Source organism: Lactuca saligna, chromosome 5 (assembly GCF_052625555.1).
Source record: "Lactuca saligna cultivar CGN05327 chromosome 5, ASM5262555v1, whole genome shotgun sequence".
NCBI classification, from domain to species: Eukaryota; Viridiplantae; Streptophyta; class Magnoliopsida; order Asterales; family Asteraceae; genus Lactuca; species Lactuca saligna.
Window position 1 is genome coordinate 125,466,314 of NC_136421.1, and position 15,397 is coordinate 125,481,710.

The window sequence follows — 15,397 nt, forward strand, 5'->3', positions numbered from 1 at the left end:
TTTTGAAAGCTACTCACCAACAGATGTTGTCGTCTCTAAATGATGAGCAGCTGAACATCTACAATGTTGTTCAATCTGCAGAAGCTAAAAGCCAACAGATGCTGCTTTTCGTTTATGGCCATGGAGGGACTGGTAAAACTTTCCTGTGGACAACAATACTAGCTTATTTCCGTTCAAGAGGAAAAATAGCTCTTGCTGTTGCTGCTTCTGGTATAGCATCTCTGCTTCTTCCATTAGGAAGAACTGCTCATTCCAGGTTCAAAATCCCAATTGACTTTACTGATAATGTCGCATGCAATATTACAAAAAAGACAATGCTTGTTGAGTTGTTGAAGGTAACTTCCATCATTATATGGGATGAGGCTCCCATGAGTGACAAACATTGTTTTGAGTGTTTGGACCATTCTTTGAGAGATATCCTTGAATGTGAAAGTAAAGTCTTTGGTGGTATGTCGATGTTATTAGGAGGAGACTTTCGTCAGACATTACCTGTGTCGCCAAAGACCACACCCTCTGAAATTATCTCCCTTACGTTGCCAAACTCGTACTTATGGCCATATTTCAGTTTGTATAAATTGACAGATAATATGCGGCTTAAAAGCCTGTCCACCTCATCTGATAGTCATTTAGGTATCTCAAAGTTTGCATCCTGGTTACTTCAAATTGGGGATGGACTCATTGGTGAAATTGATGCATGCGATAAGACAAATACCAAATGGGTTGAGATTCCTATGTCACTGATCATACCTCCAACAAAAAACGCATTACACAGCCTTATAGACTTTGTTTATGGAGATGATATTCTGAAAAAATCCTCTGCTTCGACTCTGTCTGCTAGAGCAATAGTTTGTCCAAAAAATGAAACAATCCAAAAAATAAATGATATAGTTTTGCAGAGAAGTCCTGGTGATTCAAAGATGTATGAAAGTGCTGACAGTATTGAGTTCAATGGGAACCAAAGTACAGAGTTTAATACTTTCTATCCATTAGAGTATTTGAATGCCTTGACCTTCCCTTCCATACCTGTGCATTCACTGTTATTGAAAATCAACACTCCTGTTATGCTGATTCGGAACATAAACCAAAAAGAAGGTTTATGCAACGACACACGACTGATGGTTTCACAGTTATTGTCCACCGTTATTGAGGCAACAATTATTACTGGGACTTCCATTGGGAGCAAAGTTTTAATCCCCAGAATTAGATTTATTCATAAAGCCCCTGATATACCTTTTACCTTTGTTAGGAAACAGTTTCCATTAAAAGTCTGTTATGCTATGACTATCAACAAAAGCCAGGGGCAATCTTTAAAAAAAATTGGAATTTATCTGCCTCACCCGGTATTCACACATGGACAACTTTATGTCGCATTGTCTCGTGCTACCTCTCCAGATTCTGTGAAAATACTTATAGATTCTGATGAAAACACTGCAAATAATAAAACGAAAAATGTTGTTTTCAGAGACTTCCTACACAAAGTTAATACTTCAGAGGTCAAATACATATTTAGCTTTTATAATTATATACAACAGCCTAATACATGTTTCTTACTTTTAATATTTATTGTTACATTCACAAATCATACTTATATTCATTGTTAACTATGACACCACACATCAACCTGATGCATGTATGTTAGCTTTTTTTACATGACTGCCTCATAAAACATAATATTTACTGTTGCATTCAGAAATGATGTTTATATTATTTGTTGACTACCATTCCAGACATGTCTCAAATAACAACAACAATCTCAGAATTGCATTATGGGTGTCCGGGAACAGCGATACAGGTATATAAATAAATCTTTTTTCATGACAACTTTATATTACCAACATACATTCTTCAAAGACAATAAAATTATAACAATTTTTTTCACTTTAGGTACTGTATCTTGCGTATGTGGACACCACAGATTAGAAATCATGAGACATGGTTCTTGGCTGTTGACAAAAATGTAAGTTATCAACTTCCATCCCAACCTCTTCTTCTAATCTATACACACATTAACCCTATATACAATCTCCACTATGTACAAGGGTGATGTTGTTCAGATTCTGGGACAAAGAAAAGATCAAAGCTTTCTACAATCCGTTCTCATTCCTTCTAGATGCTACACAATTGAGAAGTACGGATGTGGAGTACCGGATCGTTATCAAAAGTGGATCAATAATGAATTCTACATGGCTGTTGGGACAGTATCCTCTATTACACCTCTTCCAGACACTGCCATTATTCCAAAACATTGGTTTTCTTTTGTTTCCAAAACACAGATACCAGATTACAAAGATCAACATGCAGGTGTTACTATTCATACAAATAAAACAAGTAACATACAAAAAATCCTTACATACACTAATAACAATTAAATAACTTTACCTGCAGATTTTGTTGGCTTCTTCAGCAAGCTTATCAACTGCACGAAAAAAGATAGTGAACCATACCTGTTGTTGATACTAAAAAATGATTCGTAAGTAGTTTTTCAGTTGTATTACCGTAATATGTTATTAACATGTGTCAAACCTATGAACATCAGCGGTGAAGACATTGCAATAAGTTTATGGAAGGAATTCACCAGTGTGTCTTCAAAGTTTGATCGTGTTGTTCTCGAAAATGCTCCTGCACCTGTCATAGTCGCCATAACCAGCATAAAGATCTCTACTTACGCAGGTAACTACGTATAAAATGTTGTTACATTAATAATTTTAAAAATACAATTATTTGCTTGTGTATTATGTTGAATACTAAATATACAGGAGCACTACGACTTGGAACAAGTAGTGCTACTCATCTATACATCAACCCACCAATTCCAGAAATGAAACTACTAATGGACAGGTATCATAAAGAATGCACATTGATAAAATACATTACATTCTAAAATACTTTTAATTCACGGATTGCAGTTACAATACATTACCTGAGGTACCTGTTTTTTTAGATCCTCCAATACAATTGTCGAAAATACTCGACAAAAGTCATTCTGATCTTTCGGTATGTTACACCTACATGTATATATGTGTCCACACAAGAAAAAAATATCATGTTTATACTTTTAAGCAGATTATATACGTCTGTACGTTATATAGGACAGAACTCTTACGACAAAGGCTTGCATAATTGAATATATCTTCTCAGACTCTTGGTACCATGTTCAATGTCCGAAATGCAAAAATACAACTTTCAAACAAGGGAAAAACTGGTTTTGTCCATCAGATGGAATACTTGAGTCTCCATGTAGCACGTAAGCATCAGACAATGAAAAAATCAATTAATTAATAAAAGAAAAATATAGAAGCTTGGCAATAACTCATTTCTACCCGCATGCAGGTTTAAATTGAATGCAGTTATTAAAGATGAAAGTCATTCCATGACTGTTGTGCTGTCTGATAATGCAACACAGGAATTACTAGGCACAACAGCAGATAACCTCAGATCAGACAACACAGATGACAGAAAGGAAGTACCACCAATTGCTATCTCTTTACTAGGAACTCCAAGAAAAATGAAAATTCGCATGACAAATACATCAAAGGACAACAACATTCGATTCATTGTTACAAATATCGAAAAAATGCCTTCTGAAGTACCACCTTCCATGACAACACCACCTCCTGATCGTCCAACTTCTTCAAAAAATACTAATGAAGAAAGTGCTCAGAACTACCAACAGAGTAAACAAAATGTTAGAAGATCACTTCCGTTTGAAAATCCAGGTAAATTTTCATTTCTAGTGTACATATATATAAGGGTAAATACATATTGCCAAAATGGTGAATATATTTAATTATAAATGAAAACACAGTTACTACAAAACGAAAAGCCGCCCGTAAAATGGAATAGACCTCACTTCTTCGGATGATGATCATAAAAGAAATACTAATGGTATATAACATGTTGCAGCTATGTACAAAAAATGTTTAACTTTGGTGTTCTAGCTATTATAGTATCTGTAGTTGTACCCTTAACTCATAATGGAGTTTGTGTTGGCTTTACTATAATGTAATAACTAAGGCAGTATTTCGTATGACAGATAGTTATGTAAAATATGTTACACTTATGTAAAAAAAAAGTGTTTTGCTTTCAGCTTTTATACTACTCTCTGTATTTAAACCCTTAACTGATGATGACGTTTGTATTCGTAGCCTACTATAATGTAATAATTAATGCAATATTTTGTATGATAAATAGTTATGTGAAATACGCAACGACAATGAGTTATGTACGTTTTTTCATAAACGACCCACAACTGAATGGTTTATTAACAATTTGTCACATAGTTATAAACGACCCACAAGTAAACAGTTTATTAAACGGCCCACAACGACAGTTGCTTATTAACATAACTGAATGGTTTATTGACACTTTCTCACATAATAAAAGTTAATACTTAATACCATGCAAAACGAAAAAAAAAATTACAACAAATTACTCCATTACAACAACTCATATTAATTACAACTAAGTTATTGTCAAAAACACCAAATAAAAGCCAAAACTATAAAAACAAATTTTATTAAGAAAATAATTAAATATTACCGCCCTTTGCAGATAGCGTACATCTGTAGGTCTAACATATCATAGGTTCAACAACTAAGTGATATGATGACACGCCACATGAGTCTCAAAATACCTTTATATAGATGTTTAATAACCATACCTATGAAAAGGGATAACTTACACATGGACATCTAAACAATACACTTCCACTATATAATGTACATAAACAAAAATACTTCCAGACAAAAAACAATCCCTACAAATCTTTCACTCTCCATACAAAAAAAAATATGAAAACCACACTTTTCAACAAAAGTCTCGCTGTTATGATCGATTTCCTTAGGGAAATCGGAAATCTGATTGAAGCTGCCCAAGGAAAGTTAGAAGAAAGTTTTTGCCTCGATGAAAACATCCAGTCATACATGGCGAACAATACAGAAGATCCCGACGTACAGATACTACACAAAATATTTGAAAAAGCCAGAGCCGATGACCAATCCATGACTGACAACTTTTCGTTTACACTCGGAGACATCCACAAAAGAATTGGTAAATATAAGCGCAAAATGAAGGATACATCCACAGACTGACTTTTCGTCTGATATCCACCTGCAAACCACTTGCACCTTCGCTGTATAATAGTTTTAATGTACATAGTTAAATAGTTTTAATGTACATAGTTAAATAAAATACATGTTTTATGTAAAAAATTATATATAGCAAATGATATAATCATTATGCATGAAATTATATATACCAACCACTTACGATAAACGAATCGCAAACTACTAACCTTCAATGCTTAATAAATGATAACACAACTCCAAAGACCTTCCAAAAATTTCTAATTAACACATAACTCTGAAACTGCCGCCACAACTCACATCACATTCCATCGTCTTCTCAAAAATTAATACTTACATTAAATACCCAACAACCACTTCAAAACCGTATTAAATTTCAATATGCCTACTTAAGTAAACGTTTATTCATCAAACATTCTCATACTCTCGTACTATACACATCACAGACATCGATCACAAACACAAAAAAATGAAGCCACAAGAAATGAAAAGTATCCTCAATAACCTCATCTCTCACGAAGAAGCAGAGCAGCTTTCGTTAACCAACATGGAGGAAGAAGTCCATGAGCACCAAAAGTACAAAAAAAAACTTATGGAGGAGATGACCTCAAAACCATCATACAACAACTACTTGACGATGCAACAAATCGTGTTTGAAACCAACTACGAGGCCGGTAGGATGCTAAAAATCATGCATGAAATGAGAAAGAAACACGAAGAGGTTATCAAAAAACTCAAAAGAAACATCAAGGAACTTCCTAAAGACATCCATCCATACGTATAATGTGTTCGCAGGTTTAGTATGCCTTCCAGAAAACATCATTTAGTAATGTACTCGTCAAGCGTAATAGTCTTTTGGTAATGTAATCGTCAGTGTCACTGTATGGCCACGTTCAACCTCAATTTCATATATGTATTGCAATGTCATCAATATTATCGTATGCTTCCTTATGTACAGCGCCAACGGCGCATAGAATTCCCTCTAGTTTACATAAAATTACAAAAATAATAATTAAATATTGTATACTACATTCACACCAACCTTTACGCACAGTTCCACAGCCTCTCTGACACCTTTCCGACATGGATCCTACAAGGAAAACCATGTATATATATATATATATATATATATATATATATATATATATATATATCTTTGATGACATGGACATGGACATTCACATACTTTTAAACCAACAATTACCAGTAAGACAAGATCACCCTCAGGTAGCTCCCATTGTGCCAGCTCATCTTCTCCAGTTGGAACAGTTTCAGCTTCACATGGTCTTTATGCAATAGCAACACAACACAAACTTCCAGAAACCATATATTCAATTGCTTTTTTAAAATATTCCACCTGTAATGTAAACAATCACAACTTAGAAAACATGTTCTTTTTTTTTTCAATCAAGATGAAATCTCTAACCTTTTCTTCATTGAGGAGGACAAGTTGTCCATCAATGTCCATGTATCTTGTACATGCTGCTAACACAATTTCAGCTGCCCCTTTCCAGTGTACATGAACTTCAGAATCAGGCTACTGAGAAAATTAAAAAAATCAAAAATATACTTTTTATGTGAACCATTTAAAATCTTTTATAAATAATCCAATAAAATTACCCGTTTTACAACAACATCGCCTCGTGTTTTTCTCCAAGTTAAATGGGAATGCGTGAATAATCGAAGATTCTGATCTAACTACTACAAAATTCATCCCAATTTGCATTTATTTTATAAAAAAATATGAGTATCATTTAATTATTAAATGTATAAATAAATGAAAATATGAATGAAGAACTAACATTAACCCCCCATTGAAGTATGGCCTTTTCTGTTGGTGATCTAGAAACCTCAATTTCTTGGCCTCCTTATTAAATACCAAAAATAATACGTATCATTTAATTTAAAATATTATAGAAAAAGATTTACTATATTTGAAAAGACCTACCTCAGGTAAAAATACACTGCCAGATGTATTTTGAGCTACACTTTCAACATGAAGAGATACAATCTTTGGTGGTAATGCTGACGTGTCATTTGGTGGATCATTTTTCATTTTAAGAGTAGAGCAGGACCTGGAATAAAGAAAAACAAACCAAAGCTAAAAAAAATTATCTCAAGAAGCAAAGTGAATAAGAGTAGAGCATAACCTGGAATAAAGAAAAACAAACCAAATTTTTTACAAGTCATCATGCAATTATTTAAGTCATCAATAGCAATTCACATTAGTTTTACATCCGATGGCATTTCTAATTTCTCCACCAGTTCCTAAATGTAAAAAACATACAATAGACAACATATAACAAGTCACCATGAAAATTTTATAAGCATGTCATAAAGAACAAACTAAAGACATTGATTAAAAATTTGACTTCTACTAGGAAAGAATAGTTTTGAGCATATAAAATTTTTAGTAATTATGTTTGAAAATTGAAACACAAAGAAAATAATAAATATGGAGACTAATAGATAATTTTACACTTACATAACCTAAGAACATGTGAGACTTACAAATTAAGGTTAATAATTGACATATGACTATATAAGTTCAGTATTTCAATAACTAATATGCTCTATTGCAGGAAGTATTCAACAGATACATGTTATTACCATATTATGAATATGGTAATCATATTAGTAGAACACAGAAACTACATTATTAGTATTACCATCATTTGTTACCTCTATATGAGATTAGCATAGAATATATGGTATTTTTTTATTTCATTAATGATCTAGGATCAGGTTATGCATCATCGTAGAGAACCTGGTTCTTGCAAGCAGGTATTTTGGAAAGATTGTGGCCTCTCGATAGCATGTTGTTTTTGCACATTGTCTGTATTTTGGAAAAAAAAGGGTTTGAGTTTAACATAACCTAGAATATCCTTAGTTTTGTGGTCAAAGAAGCATAGGTGCTCAAGAGCCCAACATAGCTCAATTGCAAGTTAGCACATCGTATATGGCTCAGTTTCTCACCTTGATTTCCATATGATGATTTTGTAGCTCATTTGTAGATAACTATTGAACATCATGAGCTTTTAATTCTAACTTTGTAGGATCTGAGTAACCTGCAAAAACGAGCATGAAATGTCAACTTCAGTTAGAAAAATATAGTATCGACAGAGATGAAGAAAATTTGGTCAATACTATTGTCCAATGCCCCCAAGGTTATACTAAACTCATGGTTGTCCATCAAACGCCATTCCCTCGTTCACTCGGTCATTCCTCATCTTCAAATTAGGGTTCACGAATTTGTAAATCTCATTATCAATTGAACTTTCACCATCCAAGCACACAATCACCAGCAAATCTAAATTAACATTTCCATCAGTTGCTGTGGTGATGTTTGCAATGACATTACGACAAAATGTTAGGGCATAGTTACAGGTTACACAAATATAATGGAAGCGCATACCTATAAGCTATAAGGTAGCATAGAGATCGAGATAGTCGGTTATATATCTTCGTGCAGTCGCAGAGAGATGAAGAGAACATTTTTCATTTTCCATTGGTCGATCTTCACCGGGAATCAGATGTTCAATGACCTTCGCAATCGTAGAGAGATGAAGCTAGCAGCTGAGTCGTTCGCCGTTGATCTATCTTCATCGAGAATCAGTCGTTCTTTATGCTCCTACAACCTACCGACTGGCAGAGAAGGCGACAAACGACATAGCAAAAAAGAGTTGTGAGAGGAGCTCCATCGAATTTATGTAGTTCACGTCGATCATTTGGGGGCGGAGCACGTAGAGCGAAGTCCTATCGATAATGACGTAAGTGGAGATTGGGGGAAAATTGAGGAATGAGGAAGGTATGTTTTTGGTGAAGTATTAGGATTATAGGGTTCAATGGTTCACAATCTCCAATTCTCCACGATAAAAATACAAATTTAGGTATTAATTATATTTTTGAGACTTAAGAATGTTTAGATGGATAAAACTTATCGAAAACAAAATTTATAACTAAAAAAAAATATGGACCTCATATTATAGAGATAAACTATGTTTTGGTAAATTCAGGTGCGTAAAAGCTTTAAAAACTTTTAATTTCACATCATAACTTTAAACAAGTTTAATTTCACATCATAATAGAAGTCAAACGGACTTTGACTTTTGTTTACAAGATGAGTCTAGGTATGTTTATTTGCAAGGGAAGAACCATCAGAATATTTGCAAGGGAACAAAAGTCAAACTTTCATACATTTTAGAATAATTGCTTTATTTGCAAATACAGTTTGAACTCTTTATGCCCATCTCTGTTGCAAAGAATACAAATATAATTTGAATTCTTTATTCTTTTGCAAATAGATGATCTGCCACCTGTTATTGTTAATTATTGCACCCAAAGTTATACTTTATCCTTCCTTATATGTCATTTATTAAAATTAAAAAAAAATCAGAAAAACTTAAGGGTAAAATAGCTAATGAAGTTCCATTCTGTAGCAAAGTAGCTACATAACTTAGTTCCGTAGAAGTTTTTGTAACAAAAGAGCTATGGATTTTTCCACGGTAGCAAAAAAGCTATATAAACCAGTTTTGTAGCAAAATTTCGTAGCATAATAGCTATGAAATTTCATTTCATAGCAAAATAACTACAAAATTCATTTACGTAATTAAATTTCATAGCAAAATAGCTACGGAATATCATTTTGTAGCAAAATTGTTACGGAATTTTGCTTCATAGTAATTTCTGTAGCAAAATAGTTATGTATTTTAACTCCGTAACAAATTCAGTAGCAGCTTAACTACAGATTACGATTCCGTAACAAATTTCCGTAATTAGTTATAAGTTTGCTACGGAATTTTATTTCGTAGAAAATTTTGTAACAAAAAATCTACAGAAAATCATTTCGTAGCATATTCCGTAGCAAAATAGCTACAAAATTTGATTTCGTAGCATTTTTCCGTAGCTATTCATGATTTTTCTTGTAGTGATAATCCCTATTAAAAGTGAGGAAAAAGACTTATCAGGGTAATTAACTTATGGTTTTGTTCATATTTAGACAATTTTTTTTGTACATATTTAATCATTTAACTTGTTAATTTGTCCACATATTACCATTGTCACCTGCTATAGCTGGTGATAATGGCAATATGTGGACACATATAATTAGTTAAATGATCAAATTTGTACAAAAATAAAGAAGTTATCTAAATGTGAACAAAACGATAAAAATGATTACCATGGTTAGTTATTTTCCATTTTTTATATCAGTAAACATCTTCCTTCTGTTAGTAATTGACCAAACTTTCGTATTTTTGAAAGTCCCAAACTTTCATACTTGACAATACTATTACTCCAAAACATGCTACTTGCATATTCATAAAAGCAATATTTTACATTGATAAAAAGGTTACAAACTATTGGATACAAACCGACTATTATAAAGTGTTATATATTACATAACTACCCAGGATATTGTAATTTATACAAACATAAACTAAAGTACAAAAGTATTATTACAAACTATTCTAATTCTTTTAACAATATATGATTATACTGCTTACTTATCACCTGCAATTGTTAAACATTGATAGGGTAAGCGGTGACGCTTAGTGAGTTTAATAATATATACAATATAATGTTATGTCATATATATACTTCAATATGGCAGAAGCAAAGAGAATCAAGGAGCAACAAAGGCATATGTGAATTCATGTGACAAGGTTTTCATATCAATCAATGACTTGATTCAAAGATATACAATTAATGAGACATAACAATTTTCATACTTGATAAACATCAATAAAGCTTCGGCCCAAATGGCACAGAAGGCATAAGATTTCTGATTAACATTTTGTTAGATTTCAGGCTTATAGTCCTGTCTAACCATTTTCCAATGCCATAGAATATAAGTCATTCTCTTACGGAGACATGCTCTACATGACCAGAGGCTACGTACCAGTACCAATGTGAATCTAACTCATTTCACTGATCGCATGGTCAAAGGTATTACTTTTGCTGTAAAAATAGCGAATAAAGTAACACGGGAAAATAATTTGGAATAATAACACTGAAAAACATATAGCACATATAAAACATAACATACAATATATGTAAAACCAAACAGAGAAGAAAAAAATTTTGATACACTTTTATGTTCAAAAGGCAATTATGTTGTGGATAATAAAATGAAGGTGATTTCTTTTATTGGCTCATCTTTAATTGGTATGTATGCAAAGTGTGGAGATTTGGTGTCATCAAGGAAGGTTTTTGATAAAATGACAAAAAAATATTTAGTAACCTGGAACTCTATGATTACAGGGTAAGTGTTTTTCATTTATGCTTCTTCAATTATGAAACAAAAAACGTTAATCTCACTTTTTTAATGTTTACATGGCAGGTATGCGCAAAGTGGATTATCACATGAAGCAATTTCAATCTTCAACATCATGAAAGAAGAAGGCGTAAAAGCAAATAATATCACATTAAGTGGAGTTTTATCCGCATGTGCATTGATATTGGTAAATCAGTAGATGAATATGCATCAAAAAATGGTCTACAAAAAGACATATATGTAGCTACTGCTTTAATCGATATGTATGCTAAATGTGGGAGTGTAGACCATGCATTTCAAGTTTTTGAAAACATGCCTTTCAAGAACATTGTCACATGGAATGCCGTGATTTTTGCTTTTGCTTTCAATGGAAGGGCAAAAGTGGCAATATTGTTATTTAACAGAATGTCGGTTTTCACTTAAACGACAGCATATGGTTTTTTTTTTAACTTAGAGTAAAAGTGCAAAAAATAACAATCACAATTGTTGCAGGAGGGTGTGTGACAGGGAAAAAAAAATTCTTTGAGGCATTTAATCGAACACTTTATATGCAGTAAAAAATGTATAAATAATTAGTATATAAATTTGTATATAAATCGACCATATGATTAAAAGGAGAAGAGGAAAACATTAAATGTTCAAATAAAAAAGAATCAAATAATTTTGGTGATTCTGTAAAGTAAATGTATCGATAATTACATAGGCTAACCTGGTGTAGAAGATATTGTTGATAATGGAGTTTGATGATGAACTTGATGGTGCTGTAAATCTTCAATCTCTCAATAAAAGGCGTCATATGAATAAGAATGAAGCTGTATATATTTTTCAGATTTGATTTTGGAAAGGATATGAAGAATAGCTGTGATTGAATTGATTTGATAAGTTTCCGCAAATAAGAGTGAATATGAGTGTTGATTACCGACAATTGTGTATGTTATTTAGGGAGATATATTTGGAGTAAATGTATTCATTGACGAAAAACTGAAGGATATCGCCGTTTCCTTTAATTTTGTATAATGCAGTAAATAAATGAGAATTTTTAATTTTTTTAATTTGAAAAAAAAACAAAAAATCCATAATTTGCCACGTGGAAAAGAATTTAATTGAAAAAACTATAAAAATGTCATTTGTCAAATTAAATGAGAGGCTGACATGTGGTAGGGTGATTTTCATTTATTAAGGGAGATATTAAGTAATGAAACGTAAATATTACTAGATATGTTCCTCGTACAAATACATCAAACACTAGACATGTTTTGTCATTTCGTTCATTATTCCAAACCAAAAATTAAACGAAATCTATTTTCCATTACATGTATCCCAACCTCATAACCATTATGAAACAGGAGCATATAATAATTATCCTTGATGAACTTCTCTTTGATGAGCTAGAACCAGTGGAGTTTGAGATCTCACATGGGCTGAGAGGTTTACCACAAAGGTTGTTTCCTGCATTTACAAAATATAGTTTTCATTGTTAATGAATTAAATTCCAAGCAATAGATTAAAACTCAAACATTAACTGTTGAATTTATAGAACAAGATGGTACTAACAGAAGACTTTCTGTTAGGTAATTATTACTGTAGTTAAGAATTTTGAATAATAGCAGCCTTCCAACCCAAAAGTTACAAGTTATGACGTGTTTCCATTTCTTAGGCATGTAGCTAGCTTATCAAATAGCTTGTTTGAATTTAATTTCTTTGAGATTACAAATTTCTTTGAGATTACAAATATCTTTCTATTTAAGCATGACATCAATCAAAGGAGAGTCAATCGCTCATGAGTTTTGATACTTGTTATTTTGTAGTAATTTTATAAATTTTTGGTTTGTTTTAATTTTTAATTAAAGTCATATACTTATATATGTAAAGTATTAAATATCATATATATGATATTAAATTGTAATAAATACGTTTCTTTCTTTCTTATTTTAAAGTTGTACATTAAAAAATATTTTATTTTAATACTTTAAGTTGAATCATTTTTTAAATCAACCCGTATAATATACGAGTTTCACACCTAGTAATGTATTAAACCACTAGGTGTAAGACCCATGTGTTATATGGTTTCAATTAAAAAAGATTATATATAAAATTATAAACATTTGAGAAGTTAAATTTATAACTAAAATATAAAAATATTGAATTATTAAAATTAAAGTTTTTTTCTCTTTTAAATTTAAACAAATAATTTAGATAAATAAACAAAAAAAAAAACTAATGAGCTTTAATTTAGAAATTTAGAAATTAGAAGGAAAGTCAATTAGTGAAATTGAAATACCTTTATTATTATATTTATTACAATTAATACATTTAATAAAAATGAAACAACCACAAATACCATATGGAAAAAATTAATTGAAAATAACCACAAAATGACATGTGGCCAAATTAATGAGAATGTGACAAATAACAAAGAAATTCTTTATTTATTAGGGAGGATGCATTGTTTAAGGGACTTAGGCAGGTTAAATAGTTAATTTACATTCACCAGATTAAGGCTATGTGTGATGTAGTAGCTAAAAAGCTAGTTGTTAAATAAAAAGATAGTTGTTAAATAAAAAGCTAGTTGATAATGGAAAACCTAGCCGATAAAATAAGATGTTTGGTAAAACTAGCTGAAAAGTTAGCTGAAATATGTAAAATTACATAAAAGGACATATGAGAGTATGTATTTCTATAATTAATTAAGGGATGTATTTAGAAATTTTAAAAAAAGTTCATAAAAAGCTAGTCTAAGTAGTTTTTCCAAAACCTAGCTTATAATCTATTTTTTAGTTTACCAAACACGACAACATAAAAAGACTCAAAAAATAAGCTAGCTTATCAGTTAGCTGTGGCGCGCCAAACACAGCCTAAACTCAACTACACTAAGGTGACAATTTGAACTAATAAATGAAAATAAAATATATTAGATAAAATGATGAACAAAATAAATAATTTGTTTAAAAAATGTTGAATTAAATAGCATTCAATTCTTTGTAAAATAAAACGATAAAGTTGTATAAGAAAAGGAATGATGATGTGATAATGTGTTTAATTTTATAAGGTGAAATGCATTGTGAATGCCGTGTGAAAATCAACTACATATCGAATTTATAATTCTAATAACTAAAGATGATCTTAAGTTGGAAAATTGTTCTTAAGGAGAATAATTTGCAAAATCTCAAAATGCATTCGAATTTAATGACAAAAAAATGAGGCCTAAGGGGGTTGTGAGTTAAGACAAAACATACCAGTTCTTGAGTTTTATAATTAAGGGAAAATGAAAGTAAATTAAAGAGAATCAAAATTAAATTTATTACTTGTATTCTCAAGGTGGAAGGAACATTATGTTCTTAATTTGAAAGGAAAGGAAGGAAAACAAAGAGATAGTTTTACATTTTTGCCCATCATTGGTTAATATATAGGATATGTTTATTCTTTTATATGTTGATGATGTCATTCTTCTCGCCTCCGATTCTACTCTCATCACTCACATCATTTCTCGTCTCTCATATGAGTTTCCCATGTATGATAAGGGTCACCTTTCTTTCTTCATTGGTATTGTTGTCTCTCGATCAGTTAATGACCTTTTTTTTCCTAGACTTCCATTGCTAAGAAAATTCTTGCTCGTGCTGACATGTCCTCTTGCAATTAATGTAATACCCCTTCTGACACCAAATCTAAACTTTCTCCTGAGGGTCGTCCTATTTTAACCTTACTCTCTATTAAGGTCTTCTTGGTTCTTTCCAATATCTTACCTTCATTCGTCTTGATATTACAAATGTCGTTTAGCAAATTTGTCTTTTCATGCATGATCTGTGTGAACCTCATCTTCTAGCTCTTAAAAGCATTCCCCATTAGCTTCAAGGTACCCTCTCTCATGGTCAATCTATTAAACTTTCCTCCATTGATCGCTTCGTCCCTTATATTGATGTTGACTGAGACGGGTGTCCTTACACCCGTCAATCTACATTCGGGTTCTATGCTTATCCTAGCACTAATCTTGTATCATGTTCCTCTAAGCATCAAGATGTTGTTTCTCGCTACTCAGCCG

The 15,397-nt window shown here is 31.8% G+C and overlaps 3 protein-coding genes and 1 pseudogene across 9 annotated transcripts; 3 read left to right on the top strand and 1 right to left on the bottom strand.

Moving 5' to 3' along the window:
- The first annotated feature begins 23 nt into the window (after window positions 1-23).
- Window positions 24-1,920, top strand: LOC145045687 (uncharacterized). Its single transcript, XM_078994007.1, has 3 exons — window positions 24-1,542; window positions 1,728-1,792; window positions 1,885-1,920. Exons 1-3 carry the CDS (start codon window positions 24-26, stop codon window positions 1,918-1,920), a joined length of 1,620 nt encoding a protein of 539 aa, XP_078850133.1.
- Window positions 1,921-2,030: 110 nt separating this feature from the next.
- On the top strand, window positions 2,031-3,843 carry LOC145045688 (replication protein A 70 kDa DNA-binding subunit A-like). Its single transcript, XM_078994008.1, has 8 exons — window positions 2,031-2,301; window positions 2,386-2,470; window positions 2,537-2,670; window positions 2,757-2,838; window positions 2,907-2,994; window positions 3,090-3,244; window positions 3,331-3,716; window positions 3,806-3,843. The coding sequence occupies exons 1-8, from the start codon at window positions 2,031-2,033 to the stop codon at window positions 3,841-3,843; spliced, it is 1,239 nt and encodes a 412-aa protein (XP_078850134.1).
- Window positions 3,844-5,970: 2,127 nt separating this feature from the next.
- On the bottom strand, window positions 5,971-8,942 carry LOC144998148 (uncharacterized). Of its 7 annotated transcripts, none has more exons than XR_013660153.1 (10): window positions 8,500-8,939; window positions 8,232-8,418; window positions 8,061-8,152; window positions 7,852-7,920; window positions 7,033-7,159; window positions 6,887-6,951; window positions 6,705-6,785; window positions 6,511-6,624; window positions 6,289-6,441; window positions 5,971-6,174 (listed from the first exon to the last, which is right to left on the bottom strand). XR_013660153.1 is itself a non-coding variant. In XM_078957964.1 (9 exons), the coding sequence occupies exons 3-7, from the start codon at window positions 8,114-8,116 to the stop codon at window positions 6,779-6,781; spliced, it is 321 nt and encodes a 106-aa protein (XP_078814090.1). In that variant the 5' UTR covers window positions 8,117-8,152; window positions 8,232-8,418; window positions 8,500-8,942; the 3' UTR covers window positions 6,209-6,441; window positions 6,511-6,624; window positions 6,705-6,778. The 7 variants fall into 7 exon arrangements, 4 of the variants coding, with proteins under 4 accessions (XP_078814090.1, XP_078814088.1, XP_078814089.1 ...); XR_013660154.1 differs by having other exon boundaries at window positions 6,271-6,441; XR_013660152.1 differs by lacking the exon at window positions 5,971-6,174 and having other exon boundaries at window positions 6,209-6,441; window positions 8,232-8,394; window positions 8,500-8,940.
- Window positions 8,943-11,212: 2,270 nt separating this feature from the next.
- Window positions 11,213-11,781, top strand: LOC145045689 (pentatricopeptide repeat-containing protein At2g34400 pseudogene; annotated as a pseudogene).
- The last annotated feature ends 3,616 nt before the right edge of the window (window positions 11,782-15,397 follow it).

Coding starts and splice junctions, on each gene's coding strand:
- LOC145045687 (XM_078994007.1), top strand. CDS start 24: ATGTTGTCGTCTCTAAATGATGAGCAGCTGAACATCTACAATGTTGTT. Junction 1,543..1,727: donor TATACAACAGCCTAATACAT/GTTTCTTACTTT, acceptor CTACCATTCCAG/ACATGTCTCAAATAACAACA. Junction 1,793..1,884: donor GTCCGGGAACAGCGATACAG/GTATATAAATAA, acceptor TTTTCACTTTAG/GTACTGTATCTTGCGTATGT.
- LOC145045688 (XM_078994008.1), top strand. CDS start 2,031: ATGTACAAGGGTGATGTTGTTCAGATTCTGGGACAAAGAAAAGATCAA. Junction 2,995..3,089: donor AAAGTCATTCTGATCTTTCG/GTATGTTACACC, acceptor TACGTTATATAG/GACAGAACTCTTACGACAAA. Junction 3,245..3,330: donor CTTGAGTCTCCATGTAGCAC/GTAAGCATCAGA, acceptor ACCCGCATGCAG/GTTTAAATTGAATGCAGTTA.
- LOC144998148 (XM_078957963.1), bottom strand. CDS start 8,116: ATGATGTTCAATAGTTATCTACAAATGAGCTACAAAATCATCATATGG. Junction 7,921..8,060: donor ATCATCATATGGAAATCAAG/GTGAGAAACTGA, acceptor TCCAAAATACAG/ACAATGTGCAAAAACAACAT. Junction 7,160..7,851: donor TACCTGCTTGCAAGAACCAG/GTTCTCTACGAT, acceptor TCTTTATTCCAG/GTCCTGCTCTACTCTTAAAA.